We start from the raw sequence: 20176 nt of genomic DNA on the forward strand, positions 1-20176 counted from the left end.
GAATGTTCCTAACAAATGTAGATTTAAATTAATCAATCAAGTGAATTTCGGGATATTAGATGATTATACAAATAAAATTACTAGATGTGTTTGTGTAAAGAATTAAAACTTATAACCTTTTAGATCTAGGAGAGTCTTTAGGAACCTTGGGTATTGGGCCAAAACGAAAAGCAATTAGTAGTACATATTTGGCTGCCCTGTTGAAGCCAATGTCATTCTCAAAGGACAAAACAATTATGGCCCATAATTTGCTACTTGAACTCAAAATAATGGAAGTATCAATCACACTATGTAAAGATCTCTAGTATTAGCCAAAGTCAAGGTGAAGTTACTAAAGACAAAGCTAAAAGCAAAAGAAGGAATCCAATCTAAAAAACAAAAGACAAAGCTAAATCGTGTTTTAAGGTAAAACTAAAGTAGAAACTTTTGGGCCCTACTATATGTCCCTACATCCTTCATCAAACTAGTACTAACTTTTTTACTCAATTTTAAATACTACAATTTTGAAATGCTTGTGATATCTCTAAAAACAACTTACTAATCCTGATTCGATCTAGGTATTCAATCTCATCATTAAAGATGATTTGCTATTAAGCGAATAGGTGCAAGTCTAGTTGCTCAGAAACAACTCATCTTGTGTGACATTTTAAAAAATTTAAACATCGCAAGTAAAATTGTACGAGGGTAGAAAATAAAAAAGACAAACGTAAAGTAGTTGCATGACTTTAGGTGAGGAGACCAAGTGAATTTGGTCCCTTGAAAATAGAACAGCAATTCTGCAAAACTTAGAAAGTGGGAAGAAGTGGGTAAGTGGTCACAAGATTTTTTAAATGGCGGGCCTTTCTTTTGAACTAAATAGTAAATAAAAGCAACCTAAAAAAGTGGACAACTCCTCAAACATGAATCCCACTTACCTATTTAACAGCCTAACTGCCCCATAACTGCTTCTATTTCACTTCTTTCTTTGTTTATTTTTACCTTCCAAGAAACACAATTCTCTACTAGTAAACTGTTCCAAGATGAAGTGGGGTAAAAAGAAACCTTCATCTTCATTGATAACTCATGTTTTCCCTGTTTCTTGGCTGTCAAAATTCAAGCAAAAGAAGGATGGTAGCAGTGAGGATCAAGAAGGAGAAAAGATGAAGCACAAAGGGAAGGTGGATTTGGCTTCGTATACCTCACGGACGAATGTTTGTTTGAAAGAAGGAAGATTTTATGATGATGATCCTTATTGGAGGATTTCTTTTAGTGAGGACAGATTTGACGCTCATCCTCAGAATCCACTCTGGTGTGATTCTTATGATGAATGTGATCAAGATTCAGCTTGGAATTCGAAGAGTAGTTTGGGAGAAGAGAATCACAAGTTTAATGATATGGTTTCTAGAAAGATAAGTGAAAAGCCTAAGAAGATGTGGAATTCTAAGAATGAAGCAGAATTCAGCAACAGAAAGAGGAATTCTGTCAAAGATGAGAAGTTGAGGAAGCTTAGTAGAAAAGCATTGGAGGAGAGAATAGCGGAAAATGCTAGAGAAGAAATAGCAGCAGAAGTGATAGAGAAAGATATATTTGAAATAGATCCCGAGAATGAGAAGGTAATGAAAAGGGGAAAGGAGAAACCAACAGCCTATAATTCAAGAAAGACGCGGAGTTTGTCTTACACGGATTCCAGTCTGAATTCAATGGAAGAAAGCTGCATGATGTTTAAATCTCTGAATCTAGAGGAAGAAGCTGATGCATTGTCTGAAGAAGAATTTGAATCAGAATGCCTTGAGATCAAAGAAATGTCAGAGAAAAGTGGTTGTCAGCAGAGAAAATCAGTGTACATAAACCAGAAGAGAAGAAGAAAACATGGTATTAAAGTCAGAGCATATTCACCACGAACAGCCAAGATGGAATGCAGAATCAAAGCTCTTGAAGACATGAAGAAAGCAAGGATGAAGACGAGACACGAGACAAAGGAGAGTTTCAGAGGAGACAGGACAGTTTTCGATAGCTATGCTATTATGAAGAGTTCATTTGACCCTTTCAGCGACTTCAGAGACTCGATGATTGAGATGATCACACAGAGAGGGATAAAAAGCTCAGAGGAGCTTGAAGAGTTATTGGCTTGTTATCTAACACTCAACTGTGATGAATACCATGATATCATTATCAAAGTCTTTCGACAGGTATGGTTTGAGCTGAACCAGGTCAATATTGGAGCAGAATTACAGAAATGCTGTTGTTCTGATGAGTAATAATTGCTTAGTTTGAATTTCTTAATCCAAATGTAGATAACTTGTAGGTACTACCCTCTGTTAAGAGTATGCTAATTGTTTTTAAATTATTATGTACTTAGATACTGAAATGAAGAAAGAAGCAATTTAAATTACAGACATTGCTTCTAGGATCTTGCACAAGTTTACGATAGCTGCTTGTTATAGTTTACAACAAACTGTTTGCTTCTGTTACAAAAAAAAGCTATTTCTACCAATATAAGCAACAGTTTGGTTATCATAAAGAAGACAAACTCCATTTTTTGCCAGATTGGATCATCTGTCAGTTGCAGGCTGTAGTAGAAGCAGCGCGTATAGAGCCATTACTGATTTAGATTGATGGCCTTGTACAAGAAGTATTTTGTCCTTGTTACAATATTATCCCTTCACCAGCCAAGAACTCATGAACAACTCCATCAACTTCAATCATACTACAACCGGGCTCTTTAGTTATCCCCTCGCTCCTCATCTTTCTCCGCACTTCCCTCACATCGTCCCATCTCCCCATAGATGCAAGGACATTTGATAGTTGAACATAACCAGCACTGTCGCGAGGATCAACCTCTAAAAGTTTGGTAGCGATGCGCTCTGCCAATTCGACATCATTATGGCTTCTGGAAGCACTCAAGAGGGACTCCCAAATTGCAGGAGCCTCTTTCACAGGCAATTTGCTTACGAGTTCTTCAGCCTCCTCTAATAATCCAAACCGGCCAAGTAAATCAACCATACAACCATAATGTACAAGCGTAGGCTGAATTCTGTACTCATTAATCATGAGTTCAAACATCCTGCGTCCCTCGCTTAATAAGCCCCCTTGACTGCAAGTAGACAAAACACTTACAAAAGTAACTTCATTTGGCTTGATACCATCAGCAATGAGCTCATTGAAGGTCTTTAATGCATCATCCAAATACCCATGGTTGCTGAACCCTGCAATCATTGCATTCCAAGTGCTAATATCTTTTCTCAAAGTACCATTAAACACCTCTAAACCTTTCTCAATACATCCGCATTTGCAATACATATCCACAAGAGCAGTAGCAAGAAAATTGTGAACCGCAATCCCATTTCTCTCGATAAATGCATGAACCCACTTTCCCTGGCTCAGAGATCCAACACCGGCACAAGCAGACAGCACATTCACAAGTGTACAATCATCAGGCTTCACTTTAGCTCTCAGCATATCCTCAAAAAGAGTTAAAACTTCATTAAACTTATCAGCCTTAGTATAGCCAGTAATCATAACATTCCAAGACACAACATCTTTCACCAACATTTCATCAAACACCTTCCTTGCTTCATCCACCAACCCAACATTCACATACCCAGAAACCAAAAAATTCCAGGATTCCACATTCTTCACAGGCATTTCATCAAACAACTCACGCGCCAATTCAAACAACCCCCTTTCCGCATACACACTCAACAATGCATTCCACGCTATAACATCATCTTCAATCAACCCATCAATCATACCACGCGAAATTCCAAAACACCCACATTTCGCATACATATGAACCAAAGTGTTGTATATATACACATCTTCCTCAAGTCCAATTTTTGTCACCAATCCATGAACTTGTTCACCTTGTTTAGCATTTTCCATAGTAGCGCAAGCTTTTACAATGAATGTAAAAGTGTACTTATCTGGGAACACTTTATTTACAGAGTTAAACATTTTGAGGAAGATAATGAGTGCAAGTTGTGGAAAGGGGCTAGTGGAATAAGCACGGATGATAGTGTTGTAGATATATGAGTTGGGTTCTTCAATGTGAGTGAAAACAGAGAGTGCATATGAAAGGGTTTCAGGGGAAGATATGGGAAGAACAGTGGCTTTAGTCAAGAGGCGACTAGCAGCAAAAGGATCACGAAAGAGGCCAGTTTTGAGCATGACAGCGTGAGCTTGGTGGAGTTCGGAGATGGAATTCGCCATTTCTAAGAAGGAGGAGAGGGTTGATGGTGTTGGGGAAGTTGCTGCCATTTGAGTATTGTGTTTTGGTACTACTTGTTAGGAGCCGCATTTGTTCTGCTTGATATAAGTAATGAATATGTGTTTAGTTACTTAAATTTTGTCGATAACTTGTCACATAAAATATTGGAACTGAAAAACTTACAGACAATTAAATTGAAATAGAAAGAGTATATCTTTTATCTGTTTTATTGTCCGAGTTTTAACTCTGATTTTGTTCTCCACAAATATTTACACAATTAAAAAAAAATGGTTTCGGAGGGTGGCTTCTTTCTTTTGTCTTTCCTTTTCACCCATGGTTCAACATCTAATATATATACATTTTTTGAAATTTTCAAATTTACTCTCTGGCCTGATAAGATTTTGACTCAAATTATATTGCACAACTTCAGACATGTAGGCTTTAGTACTTGTTGTCTACACAGGCCACAGCCACAAGACAATACTTACTTTTAAACAGGAACACAAGACAGTGATCTCAAACAAAGAACAGTCTCTAGGAGGAGTCCCCACGTCTTCAAACCTGTGTCTTTTTGTGCTATTTTGGAGCACAAACTGTTCCACTGTGAAAAAGAAAGTGACAAGTTACTGATCAACATATCAGGCTGCCTTTAGCACCGACGTAATCCCATATTTTCATGCTTAAAAGAAAAAGAAAAATTTTCTAATAAATATTACAGAACACTGCAATTTCGGGGAGAATAAGATGCCTCTTAACAGAAGTGTTAAATGTAAGTGCAATCTAGTTGAAATAAAACAAGACTTTCAACTACATATCAAAGACAACATCTGCAAAGCCCTTTTACTTAATAACTCGTAGATGCCTTCACACATGGAAACAACAACTTAGAATGCCAGGGTCAAAGAGAACAGACTCTACAAAATACTTTTAACATTTATTGGAATGAAAAGAAGAGAGGCATTTGGCGCTCTAGCCTGCTAAACACCAACATAACATGGAGATTTAAAACTTGCACCTCTTCACATAAAAAGCTTTTATGCAACACAATATACACAATCAGGGGATAAAGGACTAAAGTGGTGAAAAGAAACGGAAAAACAAAGAGGAAGGTGAAAAAAGAGAAACCATATTGTTAATTGTGTCAAACAGATTGCTTGGCATCACCCAATTATATATCAAAAAAAAAATGGTAAACAAGCCCCAGAATTCCTAGATATAGAACAAAGCAGATTTAAATGCTTTGAAGTTTGAACCCTCCACCACCTCAATACAGGAAACATCTGCTACACATATTCCCCTCTTACCTTTCCCTCTTTTCCTCTCTGGTCCTACATCAAAAGCAAGCATGTTTCTATTTGTCTTCTAAAGTTTTGTGTTGACAGCTACGGTTCTATTAAGATGATGAAAGAAGATAAGGAAGACAAATTGTATTATGTCTTTACTTCACCATATTCTTCCTTTGATTTTGCCTTGCTCTTGTTGTGCTTCAGACACAACATTCATTTGCCTTCAACCCAGAGGAAAGATAAGCTTACAGAATATGTGAGGCTTCAAGCAACATAATTTCTACACTCTCAAGTGACACTCTTACAACAATGTGTACGCATAGAAAAGTGCAGGGGATTTATTAAGGAGAAGAAAGAGAAGTGTGTATTTTCCACACACCATTGTCCTTCACTATACAAATACGAATCGGTAATCCAGCCAACGTTTACGTATCTAATATAGCATTAGTTGTCTTTTCTAAACAGCATCATATTTTTCCTATTTCCAGGAGAAACTGCTAGTAGAAGTTCAACAATAATTGTATAACCACGTGCATTTGAGAACAGAAACAAAACTCTCTAACATCTCTAAGCAAAATTATAGCTAAAGAGTATACAACTACCACGAAATGGCAAAACAGAAGCCTGCATTTTAGTAATTTTGTGATTTAGAGTGCATATGCATTCAATGATATAGGACAATTGGAGAATTAAGTGTAGACCAAATACTTTCAGAGTCTCTTAAAATAAACTTTAGATAGAAGAGACACTGCATCTTACAAGACAAAAATCAGTTAAGCACAAAAGACTGCAAACATGAGGAGATTTTAAGTCAAATAATAAAGAGAAATCATTGTAGCCTAATGGAAGTACAACGAGCAAGGCTAATAAGAACAAACCAGCATAAAACAAGGAACTTATGCCAAAGAATTTTCAGAAGCTCAATTTCCCTCATATCATGCAATGCACAGCAAGAACAAAATCAATTTATACATCAACACGTACATCTAATCCCTGATTAAAAAAAAAAAACTAGTACACTAGATATACAACAAGCCAGAAGGCTAACAACATGAATAAAGCATTGTGATTATGTGATATAACCTACCAAACTAAGTTTTCTCTGCTGGAGTAAGATGCCCCATCTGTTCTGCCAGGCTATTTACACTCTTCATGTTCCACCAATATTTTCCACTGTCAACTGGTTTGCTTTCATTCTTTTTACTGCCAATATCTTTCCTTTCCGACTGTACTTCGGGAGCATCAACTGAACCAGGATTCTCAGTTAGGAACTGTTCCCAAAATAAATCATTAACCCCTGTCGGGACATTAGTGGCCGTCTCTGCTACAGCTGCTTTGTCTTCTGGTTCAGCAATCTCAGGAGTAGTGTTTGCATTAGGCTCAGAATTCATGTCAATTCCAGAAGTCTTAGGCCCAACATCAACATTTAGTTGTGTGTAAGATATAGCAGGACTATCTGCACAACTTGTAGATTCATCCAACTCCAGTGAACAATTCTGTCGTATCCCAGCTTGATCAACATCTTGTAGCACATCCTCCCAAAAAGTCAAAGAAGACTCCAATTGATCTAACAGTTCTGTGTTCATTATCAAAAGAGAGGACGGGTTCATATTTTCCCTACTCAAAGCCCTAGATGATATCCCTCGCGTATCCTCCAGGTCACTTTCATTATAAAGGCAGCTATTTCCTGGGAACCTTCTTTTTCTGTCATTCACTTGAAGTTGTGGCATGTGACTCAAATCCATTACTGGTTTATCTAAGGTTTGAGCTAAAGCAGAGAGCATGGTCTTCTGACGATGTTCTGCATGTTGAACACGTTCAGTTAAAACCTGCATTTGCAATTCAAGTCCTTGGTGGTCCTGCTTATGTCTTTGTAGATTCAAGTGAAGTGATCCATTCTCATGCATCAGCTTTTGAATATCTTCCTTGTATCCGTGTCTTTCTGATTCAGTTAATGGAGATGACAGACCATGAAGATTCTGTGCAGAATGACTGTGAACAGGTTTACGTCTATGGATATTCTTCAAAAGGTGTGGCTGACCTCTAATGAAATTACCTTCATTTGCAAATTCCCATTTTTCAGGGTCAATTTTCCTGAATCCCTGGTGCACAAAAGAGGCCAAATGAATGTGAATACTAACAAGTAAGCTAAAACTGATAGAAACAAAAAACCATTTAAAAACTGTAAGGGGAACTAACTCACTTACATAAGTGTTTAGCTGTCTGATAAAGCTGGAAAAATTATTGTGCTTGAAGTATCTAGGCAACAAATCCCTTGCAAAATCTGGAGGATTCCACACAATGAAGCTTTTATTATTCGAACTCCAGGAGACAATTGCATCACAGGATGGATCATCCACCATTTCATATGTCTTTGCAAGAAAAGGAGGCAGTGCATTCGTGCTGCACGAAGCTTCATCCATGATAGGTTTAAACGAAAATCACAACCCCTAGACTAAAATCACCAAAACAGAACATCTACTGAGAGCAAAACTTCTTATTATCACACTCCAGACACGTAAGCTCCTCGTAAGGATCGTGATGAGCTAGATCTCCTTGCGATACAATCAGGTTGAAGCAAATCTCACCTGATCACACAAACTTCTCACAATTTCAGATCCCTATCAATACAAGCACATGCTTGTTTCCAGAACCCCACACTATAGACTACTTGCTCAATTGTGAAAACAGATTCGTATCTTATATATCCGAGTTTCCAAGAATTCAACATTCCTGAATATCTTTCTTCCTATTGTCAACTAAAAGAAACTTCAAATGTATCATTTTTTTTTAAAACAAAAAAAGGAAAAAGGAAAAAAAGAAGCATCTTCTCAAACATTCCAGAAGGTATTCACCCCAAACCAATATATAACCCAAAAGAAACTCCTATTGTCAGCCGCAATCTTGACAAGTCAATCCCAACATAAGCAGAACCTCAACCTCACAATTTCAAGAAACTCTACACCTTTTTCCACCCTGTAACCAACCAAAGCTAACACTTTCGCAATCATTTGCAGAAACCAAACATTTTCCAAAGCTTAAAAAATGCAAAAATCCCATTATCCTCCAAAAAAAATTTAGCCCTTTTTCCAATTTGTATCCCAGAATCACAATCAAGATCAAATTTTTCCTGCATTCACACTAAACAACAGTCAAAATTGGACAAGAAAAAATAAGAAAACAAAGAAAAGTCCATCAGATAAATTTTCCAAATCCATTACATCAAAGTCGTTATTAAAATAAAAATAAAAAGTCATGGGTGTACCAAACTTCACGCAAAAGCATCCAATTATACACCATCAGAGAGCTAAACTCAATCTGACGCCCAGAAAAAAAGTAGAAGAAAATTGTTTAGGCTGCTTCGTCTTCTTCTGAAATGAAATACTCTTAGTTAGTTGCTACTTTGAGGAGTTAGTTATGTTTCTTGGGATCCGTGAGGAATTTACAAAAATAAAATAAAATAATAATAATAATAAATAAAAAAAATAAAAATAAAAAAAAACATTGGAATTTGTGCAAATTTTCTAGGGCTTAGTGGACAGTAATCATACCAAACTAAGTACTCCCTCCGTCCTATTATGCGATCACGCCAAATCGATCGTTATATAAAATGGGTCTTTCCGTCGTTACCTAATGATGGATTTAACTAATACGATACAATAGAATTTAAGTAACAATCAAACCAAAAATTGTATTTAAACTAACAATACAATATAATATAATCAACGGGTAACAACCGAACAAGGTGTTAGTTGTTAAGAAGTACCACATAAGTAGAGGGATGAGAATTTGGTCTCTTTATATGGACTTGGACAAACCTCCCCTCATGAGCTAGCTTTTGGGGTTGAGTTAGACTCATGTGTCATTTCTTTACATGGTATTAATTAGAGTCAGACTCATCCCAATTTGTTGTTCACCGATGTTCGGTCTCCATTTAGAAGTGTTCACGCTCCAGTTGAAGTCTCCATCCCAATTAGTTGTTCACCGATGTTCGGGCCCCATTTAGAAATGTTTTAAAAGTGTTCACGCTCCAGTTGAAGTCTCGGCGTGCGGGAGAGGGTTAAGAAGTCCCACATCAGTAGAAGGATGAGAATTTGGTCTCATTATATGGACTTGAACAAACCTACCCTATGAGCTAGCTTTTGGGGTTGAGTTGAAGTCTCAGCGTGCGGGAGAGTGTTAAGATGTCCCACATCAGTAGAGAGATGAGAATTTGGTCTCCTTATATGGACTTGAACAAATTAACCTACCTGTATGAGCCAGCTTTTGGGGTTGAGTTAGGCCCAGATGTCCTATATTTATATTAGTTATCATACATTTTGTTCATTTTACTTGTAAATTATATTAGATATTTTATTTTTGTTGTTATTGCTATAATTTAATTATGATATTTTTTGTTCTTAATAATTATAAAAATTAGTGACAGAGTTAGAATATCACGAATAAGATGAGAGGTAAAAGAAATACACCAAAAAAATCAAGAAAATTTGCATATATATGTAAAAAGTATTCGCGGGTGGCCACCCCAATTGGATTTTCTCTATATTAAAAATTCAAATTCGAGACCTCTGATTTAGAAGGAAGCAGTCTCAGGACTATACGGCAACTCATATAAAAAATGTATTATGTTTTGTTGTTTAGTTAGTGTTGTTTGCTTGGGGATGAAGAAATTGAAAATTATATTTGATGACCAACTGCTTTGCTAAGCTAAGTAGAATTTCTTGGGGCCTCCGAAACCGTGTGGCATTATTTCCGAAACCGTGTGGCATTATTTTCCAATGGCATGATGATCTTTCTAATTCATTAAGGAATTAGTTGGTAACTAGTAATGTATGAAAGAGTTATTTTATATAGAGTTTAGTTATTTTACGTAGATATTGATTATATAGAGTTTAGTTATTCTATATTCATTATATAATATAATATATATATATATATATATATATATAGGATCACTGATCTGGCGGTGGTCCGCCCAGTCATAGATAAAGCAAGTCAATATTCTTAGAGGTAGTCCAACTACATAAGAATCGAAATACACAAGACTTTTAATATAGTTTCTCAGACTGCATGGTTTAACTATTTTACCCAAGTAAAGGGCCTGTCAAGAAGCTAATACATACTTTTATTAAGCTCATGTGTCTGATAGTTCTAACCGGGTATGAGGCGCCCTACTTATTAAACTCAATTTCGGGCTAAAAACCACGGCTTATCAGACGGAGTCATAAAGACAAAGTCAATAAAAGTAGTACTAGATCTGACTGTACCTCAATCTCAGAACCAAGTCGAGAAGTCATACTAAAATTCTTCTATATTTAAATAAAGCTTAGATCCGTTCATGGTCTATATAAAAGAGAAGTTAGTTATCCGGCATAGATATAATTTTTTAGCCGGACATAGTCACGGCTTCTAGATCGGAGATATAAAAAGATTTAAAATTAAAAGAAGAGAATTAAATTACCTTGTAATGATGGCCAACAGGCTGAAGAGAAATATCAACAACTTTATTTACTTTCGGCGAACTTCCGGCAAACCAAGAGTTTTACAAACTAAGAGAAACAAACAACTTAAAAAAAAACTTTTGAAGAGAGAGTGTTGTTCGACGCCCTTCCTTCAAACTACAAAAGACCTTATTTATAGAATAAAAAGGGATCTATCTACAGTGATCTACAGTGGTCAATAGTGATCTACAATGATCTACAGTGATTTACAGTGATTTACAGTGACCCTGGGTCCCTTATCAATGGGTCCCAAATGTACAGTAACAGTTTTTCTACTGTGGTTTAACAGTGTATCTACTGTTAATCAATAGTGGTCATCTTGTCTTTCTTCTTCAACTCCCTAAGTAAACCTTCTGCTTTAGACAACATATCTTCTGTCACGGGTTTCGCTGATTCACAAGGTTGTGCCTCTTGAGCATCATCTGCAATATCATCACTTGTTTCACTTCTCATTGAAGTGTCTGATTTTTCATAGTGAGTGATATTGAGGAGTAGATTCCTCCTAATTTCATCCAAATACTCCTTTATCATTTCTTCTTTATTTCCATCTTGAATGGAAATTCTTCTGGCAATATGTTTGACGAAGTTGTCAGCAATTATTCCTTTGTGAGGAATAGTACCATAATCTTGGATTCTTTGAGAAATAGAGTCTAATAATTCTTGGCCATATCATGATTTAGTCATGGGATCCTTCTTCATTAATTTATCCCAGAAATTATTATAATAAATTCGATATAAACATGAAATTTGTTCTTCAGTAAAACCTACTTTCGGGGTCCATTTATGGATCCATGGAATCGAGAATTCTATGAAGAAATAAATTTGTTCAATTTGTTCTATATAACAAACATGATCTGAGTGGTATAAATCATTAAGGTCTGGTGAAACCTTAACCCAGTTTTTGTATAACTTTAAAAAGGGATCAGGTAAAATATTTACCGTCGGTCCGTGGTATGACCACCAGTTCAAGAACCAGTTAGGAATTGGGTCAACAAATATCTTTGCACATACCTTGATAAACCAAATATGTTTATGCCTTTCATTGCTATAATAAAGGACTTTGCTGAAAGCGTTAATATAATCCCAATAAGTGAAATTGGTAGGGATTTTATTGAGGTTGATCTGCCTTTCTTTCATTGAGGATATACCCCAATCTTCAATTGATATAATCTGTTTATGATCATTTTGGAAAAGTTATAAACGTTCTCGCTGGTGTTATAACCTGAGAAGTGCTGAAATTCAACACTACATGTATTCGTTAAAATGGTCTCGTAATACAAGCGAGTTTTGTATGACTCTCCTGGGAAGTATAATCCGTTAAGTAAATATCGCTGGAATATCTTCCAGGGTTCTTCTTTTCTCTGTATCTCAGAGTTTTCAATAAGAAATATCATTTCTTTCTTTACTACCCTTTCATAGGATCTAATATCATCAACCTCTTCTTTCGCCAGCAATGCAAAAGTATCACTTTGCTTTTGAGATAAATATGCTCTCAGTTGGGCGTATAATGGATTATTCTCTGGAATATCATCCAGATGTATCGAAGAAGTAGATTCTTTTGAAGAGCTTGTTAGTTTTACCAAGCTCATTCCTCCCTTTTGTATAATTAGAGAGCTGGATGAGGATCCGTATGACGATCCTGATGTTTTTGAGGAGGATGGTCTTCCCCTTCCGCGAGTATAACTGCCCCTTCCTATAGCCTTGGTTACCCAAGGAGGATCCATTCTGCAAACATAGCATTTAGGTTTAGTCATCTAAAAGGTCATAAACTTCAGAACAATAAAATCTTTCATATAACTCTTGTTCAATTATGTAATTAGTGACGATATCCATCACCATTCCGTCTATAATTCTCCATAAAATATGTTCCTGTAAATCTCTATTAAGAGGAACTGCCTTCAAATTGTAACCAAAGAAATATCAGTAAATAAGTCAAGAAAACCCATTTTTTTAAGAAGAAAGATATTTTCTAGATAAGAAGTCTGGGAGGGAATTATCACTTCCATTTTCATAATGAATTTCGAAATCAAAAAGGGCTAATTGTGTCTGTCACCTAGTAAATATTAATTTGGATGCATCATGTTTAAAATCTTTATCAAACATATATTTGACTGATTGAACATCTGTTTTTATCACAAATTTCTGATTGTAAATATCATCCTGAAATTTTTAAACACATTTAACGATAGTTAACATTTCATGAGCTACCGTTGCATATTTTTTTTTAGCATCGCTCCATTTTCCTGAATGAAACCGAATAAGGTATTCATTTTTATCATGCGGGTTAATCTGTTTTAATATTCCACCATAACCTATATTGGACGCATCTGTCTCAACGATCTTTGGCCAAGTAGGATTAGCAAGGGTTAAACAAGGCAAAGATTTAACTCTTTCTTTAATTGTCTTTACAAGATCTGTGAGACTAGTAGTTCAAGGCTTCTTATGATCTTTTCTTAGCCTGTCGTATAACAGAGCTAAATCTCGAGACAAATTTTTGTAGAAGGGGAAAATGTAATTTAGACTTCCCAGAAACCGCTACAATTGCGTCTTATCTGTAATAATATCAGGGAATTTAAATGCGAATTCAATAGATTGTTGAATATGAGTCATTTTTCCTTGACAAATCAAATGACCCAAAAATCAAATTTCTGTTTGAAAAAGACTGATTTTAGGTTTAGTTATGACCAAACCATTTTGAATAACTATTTTCTTAAAAATGTCTAGATGCTTAATATGCATTTCAAGAGTCTTTGAGTATACCAAAATATCATCAATATAAACTATGATGAAATCCAAATAAGGATTAAAAATATCATTCATAATCTTTTGAAATTCCGAAGGAGCATTTTTTAATCCAAAAGGCATTACATTCCATTCGTATTGTCCAAACGGAACATTGAATGTCGTTCTATAAGAATGGTCTTTAAATATTTGAATTTGCCAATATCCAGATTTTAAATCAAATTTTGAAAAGATATTAGCATCATATAATCTTGATAATAAATCCCTTTTGTTTGGAATAAGATACCTAATCCATTTTAAAAATTTATTTAATGGTTTATAATTAATTACTAACCTGGGAACGACTCGTTCTTTTTCTGCTGCATTATTAACATAAAATGCAGTACAAGACCAGGGTGACTTGGAAGGTTTTATTAAACCCTTTTGCAATAAATTATCAGTTTCCTTTTTGCAGAATTCGACCAATTCGGTATTCATCTGACAAGGACGTGATTTGGTAGGGATATTTTCTTCAGAGAAATCATCTTCATATGGAAGAGTTACAATATGCTTTTTCCGATTTCAAAAAGAACTAGGATGATCAACACAAATATCAATGACCATTTTTTCAGAAATGACTTTAATCTTTTCCTGTACTTTAGCGGATTATAAAGTATCGAATATATTCATACTAAATATCTCAAGTTGTAAATAATCAACATGCTTTTGTTTCATTTCAATTAGAGCATTAATATCTCTAGAAATAGGCTCGGTGATAAAAGTATAACTAATATCTTGATTTTTATAAGTAGCAGAAAATCTTTTAGCATTTATATTAGTAAAAGGATAAATTACATTTATAAAAGGAGTTCCTAGAATAATATGAGGGTATAACTGATTTTTTACTAAGAAAAAGAAGTGAGGAATACAAACTTTATTCTGGCAAATCCGAGTATTAGTTCATTTATACTTTATATCCAAAGCATGACCAGATGCAGATTTAACCATATGAGTTGTTTTTTCAAAATATTTAGTAGGTACTAAACCTTCTTGAATGCAACTCACATCAGCGCCACTATCAATCATAGCAATGTTAGTTATTGAAAAAGTATTATCAATTAATATAGTACATTTAACATACCATTTATGAGCTGCAACAATTTGCATCATTCTAAAAACATATTTTGTTAGGGATCAATATTCAAAGTGTTGGCAAGAGTATTTTCTTCAGCAGTAGATTCATCAACCTTATTTTTTTGTTTGCTATTAGCATACTCAATCTGAGTAAGACAGTGATCACAAATAATATGATTTGTTTAAGAAATTTAATTTCTTCCTTCAAATGTTCAATTTCTCCTTTTTAAATCATCAAAAGAGGTATCACGAATAATCATGGTTTGTTTAGAAGAGAGTTTATTATGAACTTCAGACAAGGAGTAAGGAGCAGAATAATTAAACTCATTTTTAACCTTTTTATCGTTAGGAATACTAGTTGAAGAGCTAGTTTTACTAGCAGCCAATTGAATGATCTTTTCACGAAGAGTATTATCGGTAACTTTTTTTAGAAGTTCTATCACATTATCAGCAGTGATAGTGAACGTATTCATATCTTCAAACTGAGATTGCAGCTTGTAAAATTCATCATGTTCGCAGTGACAAATATCACCATGACATTTGCAAGCATCATTCGAATCTTGATGAACCTTAGAAGGCTTAGGTTGCTCATCCTCTGTTGCATAACTTGCTTCAGAATCATCATAATCTGATTCGGAACCAGAAGTATACAGAAAACTATAAATCTTCTCTTGAATATCATCATCAAGTTCTAGAGTCTTAAGCTTTTCCAGCTTACAATTTGGATCTATATGCCCAAATTTTCCACATTTATAACACTTAATCTTATCAAGATTTTGCCTTGACCTATTCCTGGTAAATCTATGAGATTTACGATGAGTCCTACGCTCATCTCTTTCTTCTCTAGTCCTTCTTCTAGATCTTCTTTTCTTATGATGAGATCTATGAGATTCTGATTTAAAAGTTTCTCGGTTGGTGCTTTTTGAAGCATCCGGTAAACCGAATTGAGTACAAAAATCTCCTAATTGAGACTTTTCTCTAAGTTTATCCATCTTAAGCTGTCTTGAGAGTTTAACTCATTGCACAAATTTATGTCTTCTTGCGTACAAGCCTCAATAAGCTTTCCATAAGTAAAATCACTATAGGGAATAATTCCTTGAGGATTTCTAAGAGTCTTTTTTACTCTTTCTGCAAATAAAGAAGGTAAGCCATCAATAAATTTGGCTTTCCAGAATTCTAAACCATTTTCGGGAAGTTCTATGACTCGACTTAAATAAGTGTCTTTATACTATCTAAACTCACCTAAATGTCTACATCTAAGACCATTTAGAAGAGATCTAATGGTTTCATATTGATTGGTAAATCTACCACTAAAATGTTCAAGAATAGTCAAAATAAGTGTATACACAGCGTCTTCTCTATTTTGAACAAGGGCAAAGCCTAAATTATCAACTCCTTCATTTACTGCCTTAGCATTAATTACTGCTGCTCTCGCATCAGAGGGCATATAATTATCCCACCATCCTCTTAGTTGACCGATAAATCCTGCAATAATCATTTTGCAAATGGTCTTGTCAGTGTTACTAACACTTTTGCAGATAGTAGCATACATAAGCATCCTATGAACCATAATCGTCAACTGCCTATCAGTTAACCCATCGAGATTCCATTCATAAATCTCACTTCCACTATAAGAAGTGTTAGTTTGATTCTAATCTCTTTCCTCTATTAAAACATCTTGAGGAGTAGGCCTGGGATAGTAATATGTTTGCATGCTAGGTTTTCTAGCATAAGCAGTATTACCACTATTCTTCTTTAGATACCCATGAAGTTTATTAACTTCCATTTCTATTTGAGTTTTGAAATCAAAAGTGGCTTCCATCTCATCTGCAAAATCTTCAGCGAGACTTATCAGTTTCGCACTTGCACCAAATTGAGAAAACTTTTTATCAAGAAGATTTTCAAGGTCGTGCAAAGGTCTAAGAATAAAGTCCTGAATCTCAGGAGGCCTTTGAATATGAACATCAGACTGTTTTGACGAAGAAGCCTGTTCCGAAACTTGTTTAACAGATTTTAGCTTACTATCAATTTGAACAATCAGATTAGACAGGTTATCTAATTTTTTGTCTAGAGAACAAATATGTTCACCAATAACTTTGACATATAGACCCAAATAATTATTTTGAGAAATAAGACGATTAATTTTATTTATACTTACAGCAGCGACATAATTATCAATAAATTTATGAAAAGCAGTAAAAGTAATACCAGTATTATTTGGTAAAATAAACGGAGCTTGAGGAGGATAAATGGATTGAATAATATTACCCGATTCATCTTTGTAAGATCGTTCAAGAATGTTGATGAATAAAGGCAAATAAGTGGTTATAAACCAAGACACAGAAAACATAATATGATTATGTAATGCACAAGTTTCATAAAACTCTTGAGAAATATCATTTAAATCTTCTTTACTATAAGTGTCAAAAAACCAAGTTTTAAACTGGTTCCATTTTTCATTTAAAAATTCGTTTTGAATATATTTTCTTGCCAATGAACCTGGACTAAAATCAATTTGATGTTCACTCATCATTAAGTATCATTAAGATTAAAATCCATCTCGGATACAGAAGGAATATCCTTATCAGAAATATCAGATGTTTTATCATTCGTTTGAACAATGTTTAACCGAGGATCAATTTTTATTTTTTATTTTTTATTTTTCTGCAGATATAACTGTTGATAAAGTGTGTAATGAAGCAACGCGATTTCTAGCTGGACCATAACAAGGTTCTATCGGAGAAATATGTTGAATAGCCAGTCTTCTATCAGAAGCAAAAGAATGTCTACTATAAGGAACATTTTTTCATCAAACTGCATACAAATTTTCCATCGAAATTTTGACTAATATGAGAATATTCTGAATTAGTGACAGCATCGGTCATTTGCTCAGGAGGTATAACAGAATCTAAAATCCAAGTGGTAGGAAAATTAATTTCTTCCCATTTTATAGGTCTTCTAGTAGTGACCTTAGATCTGGCGAAATTAGTTTCTACTAAAATAGTTTGATCAGATGTATCATATAACTTACATCTAGGATTCAAAGTAGCAAGTCATTTATAATAGATTCTATACGACAAGCAAATTAATTCAGATCCAGGTGCATAGTTATAACCATGCGTTTTAACATTCAAGGTTAAAGCATCTAATATATTAGAATCAGTCAAAGATAACTGCAAATTGGGCTGAGCATTAAAATAAACTGGACCATAAGCCACCGTAGATTCTATCGAACCCATCAAGGATTGACAAAAATTTAAATGCCTTGCATCTCGTAGAGCAGCTAAGAAAGTCTCTGGTAACCCTTTAAGAGTTAAAGGTTTAAAAGCAATTTGAACCATGCCAATATGCAAAAATTTATACTGAGATTTATATAATTCAATATCACGCTTATTTAATAAACGAATAGTTTGTTCGGACGAGTTTAACGCCAAGGATTGTTCAGTTGTTTTAATCAACTGTTTATTAGAAATCTTATCAAACCAACCATAATCATAAATGGTTTTTATATTAACTTTCGGAATAGTCCATTTGTTTAACAAATTAAGGTTTTGAGGTATATCTACCTCTTCTAGTCGAGTGCTTTTAATATCTTCTTGATCCATAAAAGAGAGAATATATCTATGCCGAATTTCTTCACATCAATTATATATATACCATGAACTTTCCTAGGCTCTGAAACCAACGTTACAGGATCACTGACCTATATATATATATAGAGAGAGAGAGATTGCATTGTGACTTACATATGTATTAAATTACTAGTTTTAGAAATTTCTAAATTATCAATTAAACTTCGTATTATTTTTATATATGAATAACTTATATAAATAGTATTAATAGAGTTATGTATTTTTTTTATATAAAAAAAGTAGTAAAATATATTGTATTTGTACAAATCCTAGTTAAATTTACCCCTAAATAGTCTCTAATTGAAATTATATGTGTATGCATATGTAACACTCAATTGTATATGTATATATATGTTTTCAAAGTAAAACTTTAATGTATGTCTGACCAATTATACGTGTTCTCAAAGAAAATTGGATGTATGTGTATGAATGTAAGTCATCAACAGTATGTGCAGCCAACTAGATTTAATATATATATATATTCAAATTGTATGTAACAGAAGCGTATATTATATGTCTTACGATCTCTGGTGAAGCAGCGTTGATTTTTCAATGACCGACTAAAACACCAACGGACAAGTGAAGTTGGGATGGGCAATGCTGAATAGGATTTTTAGATATATATATACACGTGTATAAGCATATACATGCTATAAAATTACGCATAATTTGGCTATGCAGATTCTTTAATTATTTGAGAAGCGTAACTATAAAGAACAATAAGAAAGCAAAATTAGCTACATCGAATAGTTTTTTCTTAATTTAAGTGTGTTAAGATTAAATTGAAAATGTATTTAAATCATGCACATTGACCATATAAACTACAAGTCTGCAACTAATTCATGTCATTTGTTCATTATTACTAGGCATCTAGGTGAATTCGTGCATCGACTACATACCACATACTCAAACAATTAGTGGTCCTCCCTCATTGAAGAGTCACATATTCAGGGTTGACCAAATCATCACTATTTTATCAAGGTGTGATCACAATCTTAATTGAGTCATTGTTTAGTACGTCCAAGCTTGACAATGTTGTAGATATTTGAGTCCCTCAGAATGAAACTTCCTTATGAATCGTAAGTCTTTGCGCGTAGCTTCTGATCTTTGATATTAAAACTGAAGATAAAGAATTAGTAATTGAATCAATAACCGTAATTATTAGACTAGCACTTAAATTAACTATTACAATATCTATTGATGCATCTTATATGTTTGATCTTGATGCCATTGAACAAAGAATCTTAATGCTTGCTCGGAGAGCGCATAACAAAACCTAATTTAACATCAAATAATAATGTGATAATTTATCTTTTATATGGGTATTTATTTGCAGTAGATATTTATTTTATTAGTAACTTTAGATATCCCTCCCACCACTAGACTCTTTAACTCATTATTGGACTGGACTTTAGACCCACGTCTCTTCACTTTGGGAAGGTAAGCCCAACTACTTAGCCAAATACTTCTAAAGGTGAAGTTTAACCAAATGAAATAGAGAAAATCACATATATTTAGCGAGGACATAATTTAAATTTTGGCGTCAAAAAGTGGTTTTCGTTTATTTTATTTGGGACCTGCGTTGATTTTTTTATTATACCTAGTAAAAACTGCAACGTGGTGAATGTCTTTAGAAACCTTGTGTTATTTCATAATCCACCACCATTGTTTTTATCTTGATACATTGAAAGCTTTATAAATTTGTCCGTAAATTTG

The 20176-nt window shown here is 34.3% G+C and overlaps 3 protein-coding genes across 4 annotated transcripts; 1 reads left to right on the forward strand and 2 right to left on the reverse strand.

Moving 5' to 3' along the window:
• The first annotated feature begins 1016 nt into the window (after window positions 1-1016).
• On the forward strand, window positions 1017-2371 carry LOC125836645 (transcription repressor OFP5). The gene has a single exon (XM_049515844.1). The coding sequence runs from the start codon at window positions 1020-1022 to the stop codon at window positions 2235-2237; it is 1218 nt and encodes a 405-aa protein (XP_049371801.1). The 5' UTR covers window positions 1017-1019; the 3' UTR covers window positions 2238-2371.
• A 150-nt stretch (window positions 2372-2521) lies between these two features.
• On the reverse strand, window positions 2522-4293 carry LOC125836637 (pentatricopeptide repeat-containing protein At4g18840). The gene is made up of 2 exons (XM_049515835.1): window positions 2607-4293; window positions 2522-2549 (listed from the first exon to the last, which is right to left on the reverse strand). Exon 1 carries the CDS (start codon window positions 4234-4236, stop codon window positions 2626-2628), a length of 1611 nt encoding a protein of 536 aa, XP_049371792.1. The 5' UTR covers window positions 4237-4293; the 3' UTR covers window positions 2522-2549; window positions 2607-2625.
• Window positions 4294-6320: 2027 nt separating this feature from the next.
• LOC125836644 (heat stress transcription factor A-4a-like) lies at window positions 6321-8188 on the reverse strand. 2 transcript variants are annotated; one of them, XM_049515842.1, is made up of 3 exons: window positions 8061-8188; window positions 7680-7927; window positions 6321-7574 (listed from the first exon to the last, which is right to left on the reverse strand). In XM_049515842.1, the coding sequence occupies exons 2-3, from the start codon at window positions 7893-7895 to the stop codon at window positions 6564-6566; spliced, it is 1227 nt and encodes a 408-aa protein (XP_049371799.1). In that variant the 5' UTR covers window positions 7896-7927; window positions 8061-8188; the 3' UTR covers window positions 6321-6563. The 2 variants fall into 2 exon arrangements, with proteins under 2 accessions (XP_049371799.1, XP_049371800.1); XM_049515843.1 differs by having other exon boundaries at window positions 7680-8073.
• Between the last annotated feature and the right edge of the window lie 11988 nt (window positions 8189-20176).

Source organism: Solanum verrucosum, unplaced genomic scaffold (genome assembly GCF_900185275.1).
Source record: "Solanum verrucosum unplaced genomic scaffold, falcon-dt-bn FXZP01000278.1, whole genome shotgun sequence".
Classification (NCBI taxonomy): Eukaryota; Viridiplantae; Streptophyta; class Magnoliopsida; order Solanales; family Solanaceae; genus Solanum; species Solanum verrucosum.

Coding starts and splice junctions, on each gene's coding strand:
- LOC125836645 (XM_049515844.1), top strand. CDS start 1,020: ATGAAGTGGGGTAAAAAGAAACCTTCATCTTCATTGATAACTCATGTT.
- LOC125836637 (XM_049515835.1), bottom strand. CDS start 4,236: ATGGCAGCAACTTCCCCAACACCATCAACCCTCTCCTCCTTCTTAGAA.
- LOC125836644 (XM_049515842.1), bottom strand. CDS start 7,895: ATGGATGAAGCTTCGTGCAGCACGAATGCACTGCCTCCTTTTCTTGCA. Junction 7,575..7,679: donor TCAGACAGCTAAACACTTAT/GTAAGTGAGTTA, acceptor TTTGTGCACCAG/GGATTCAGGAAAATTGACCC.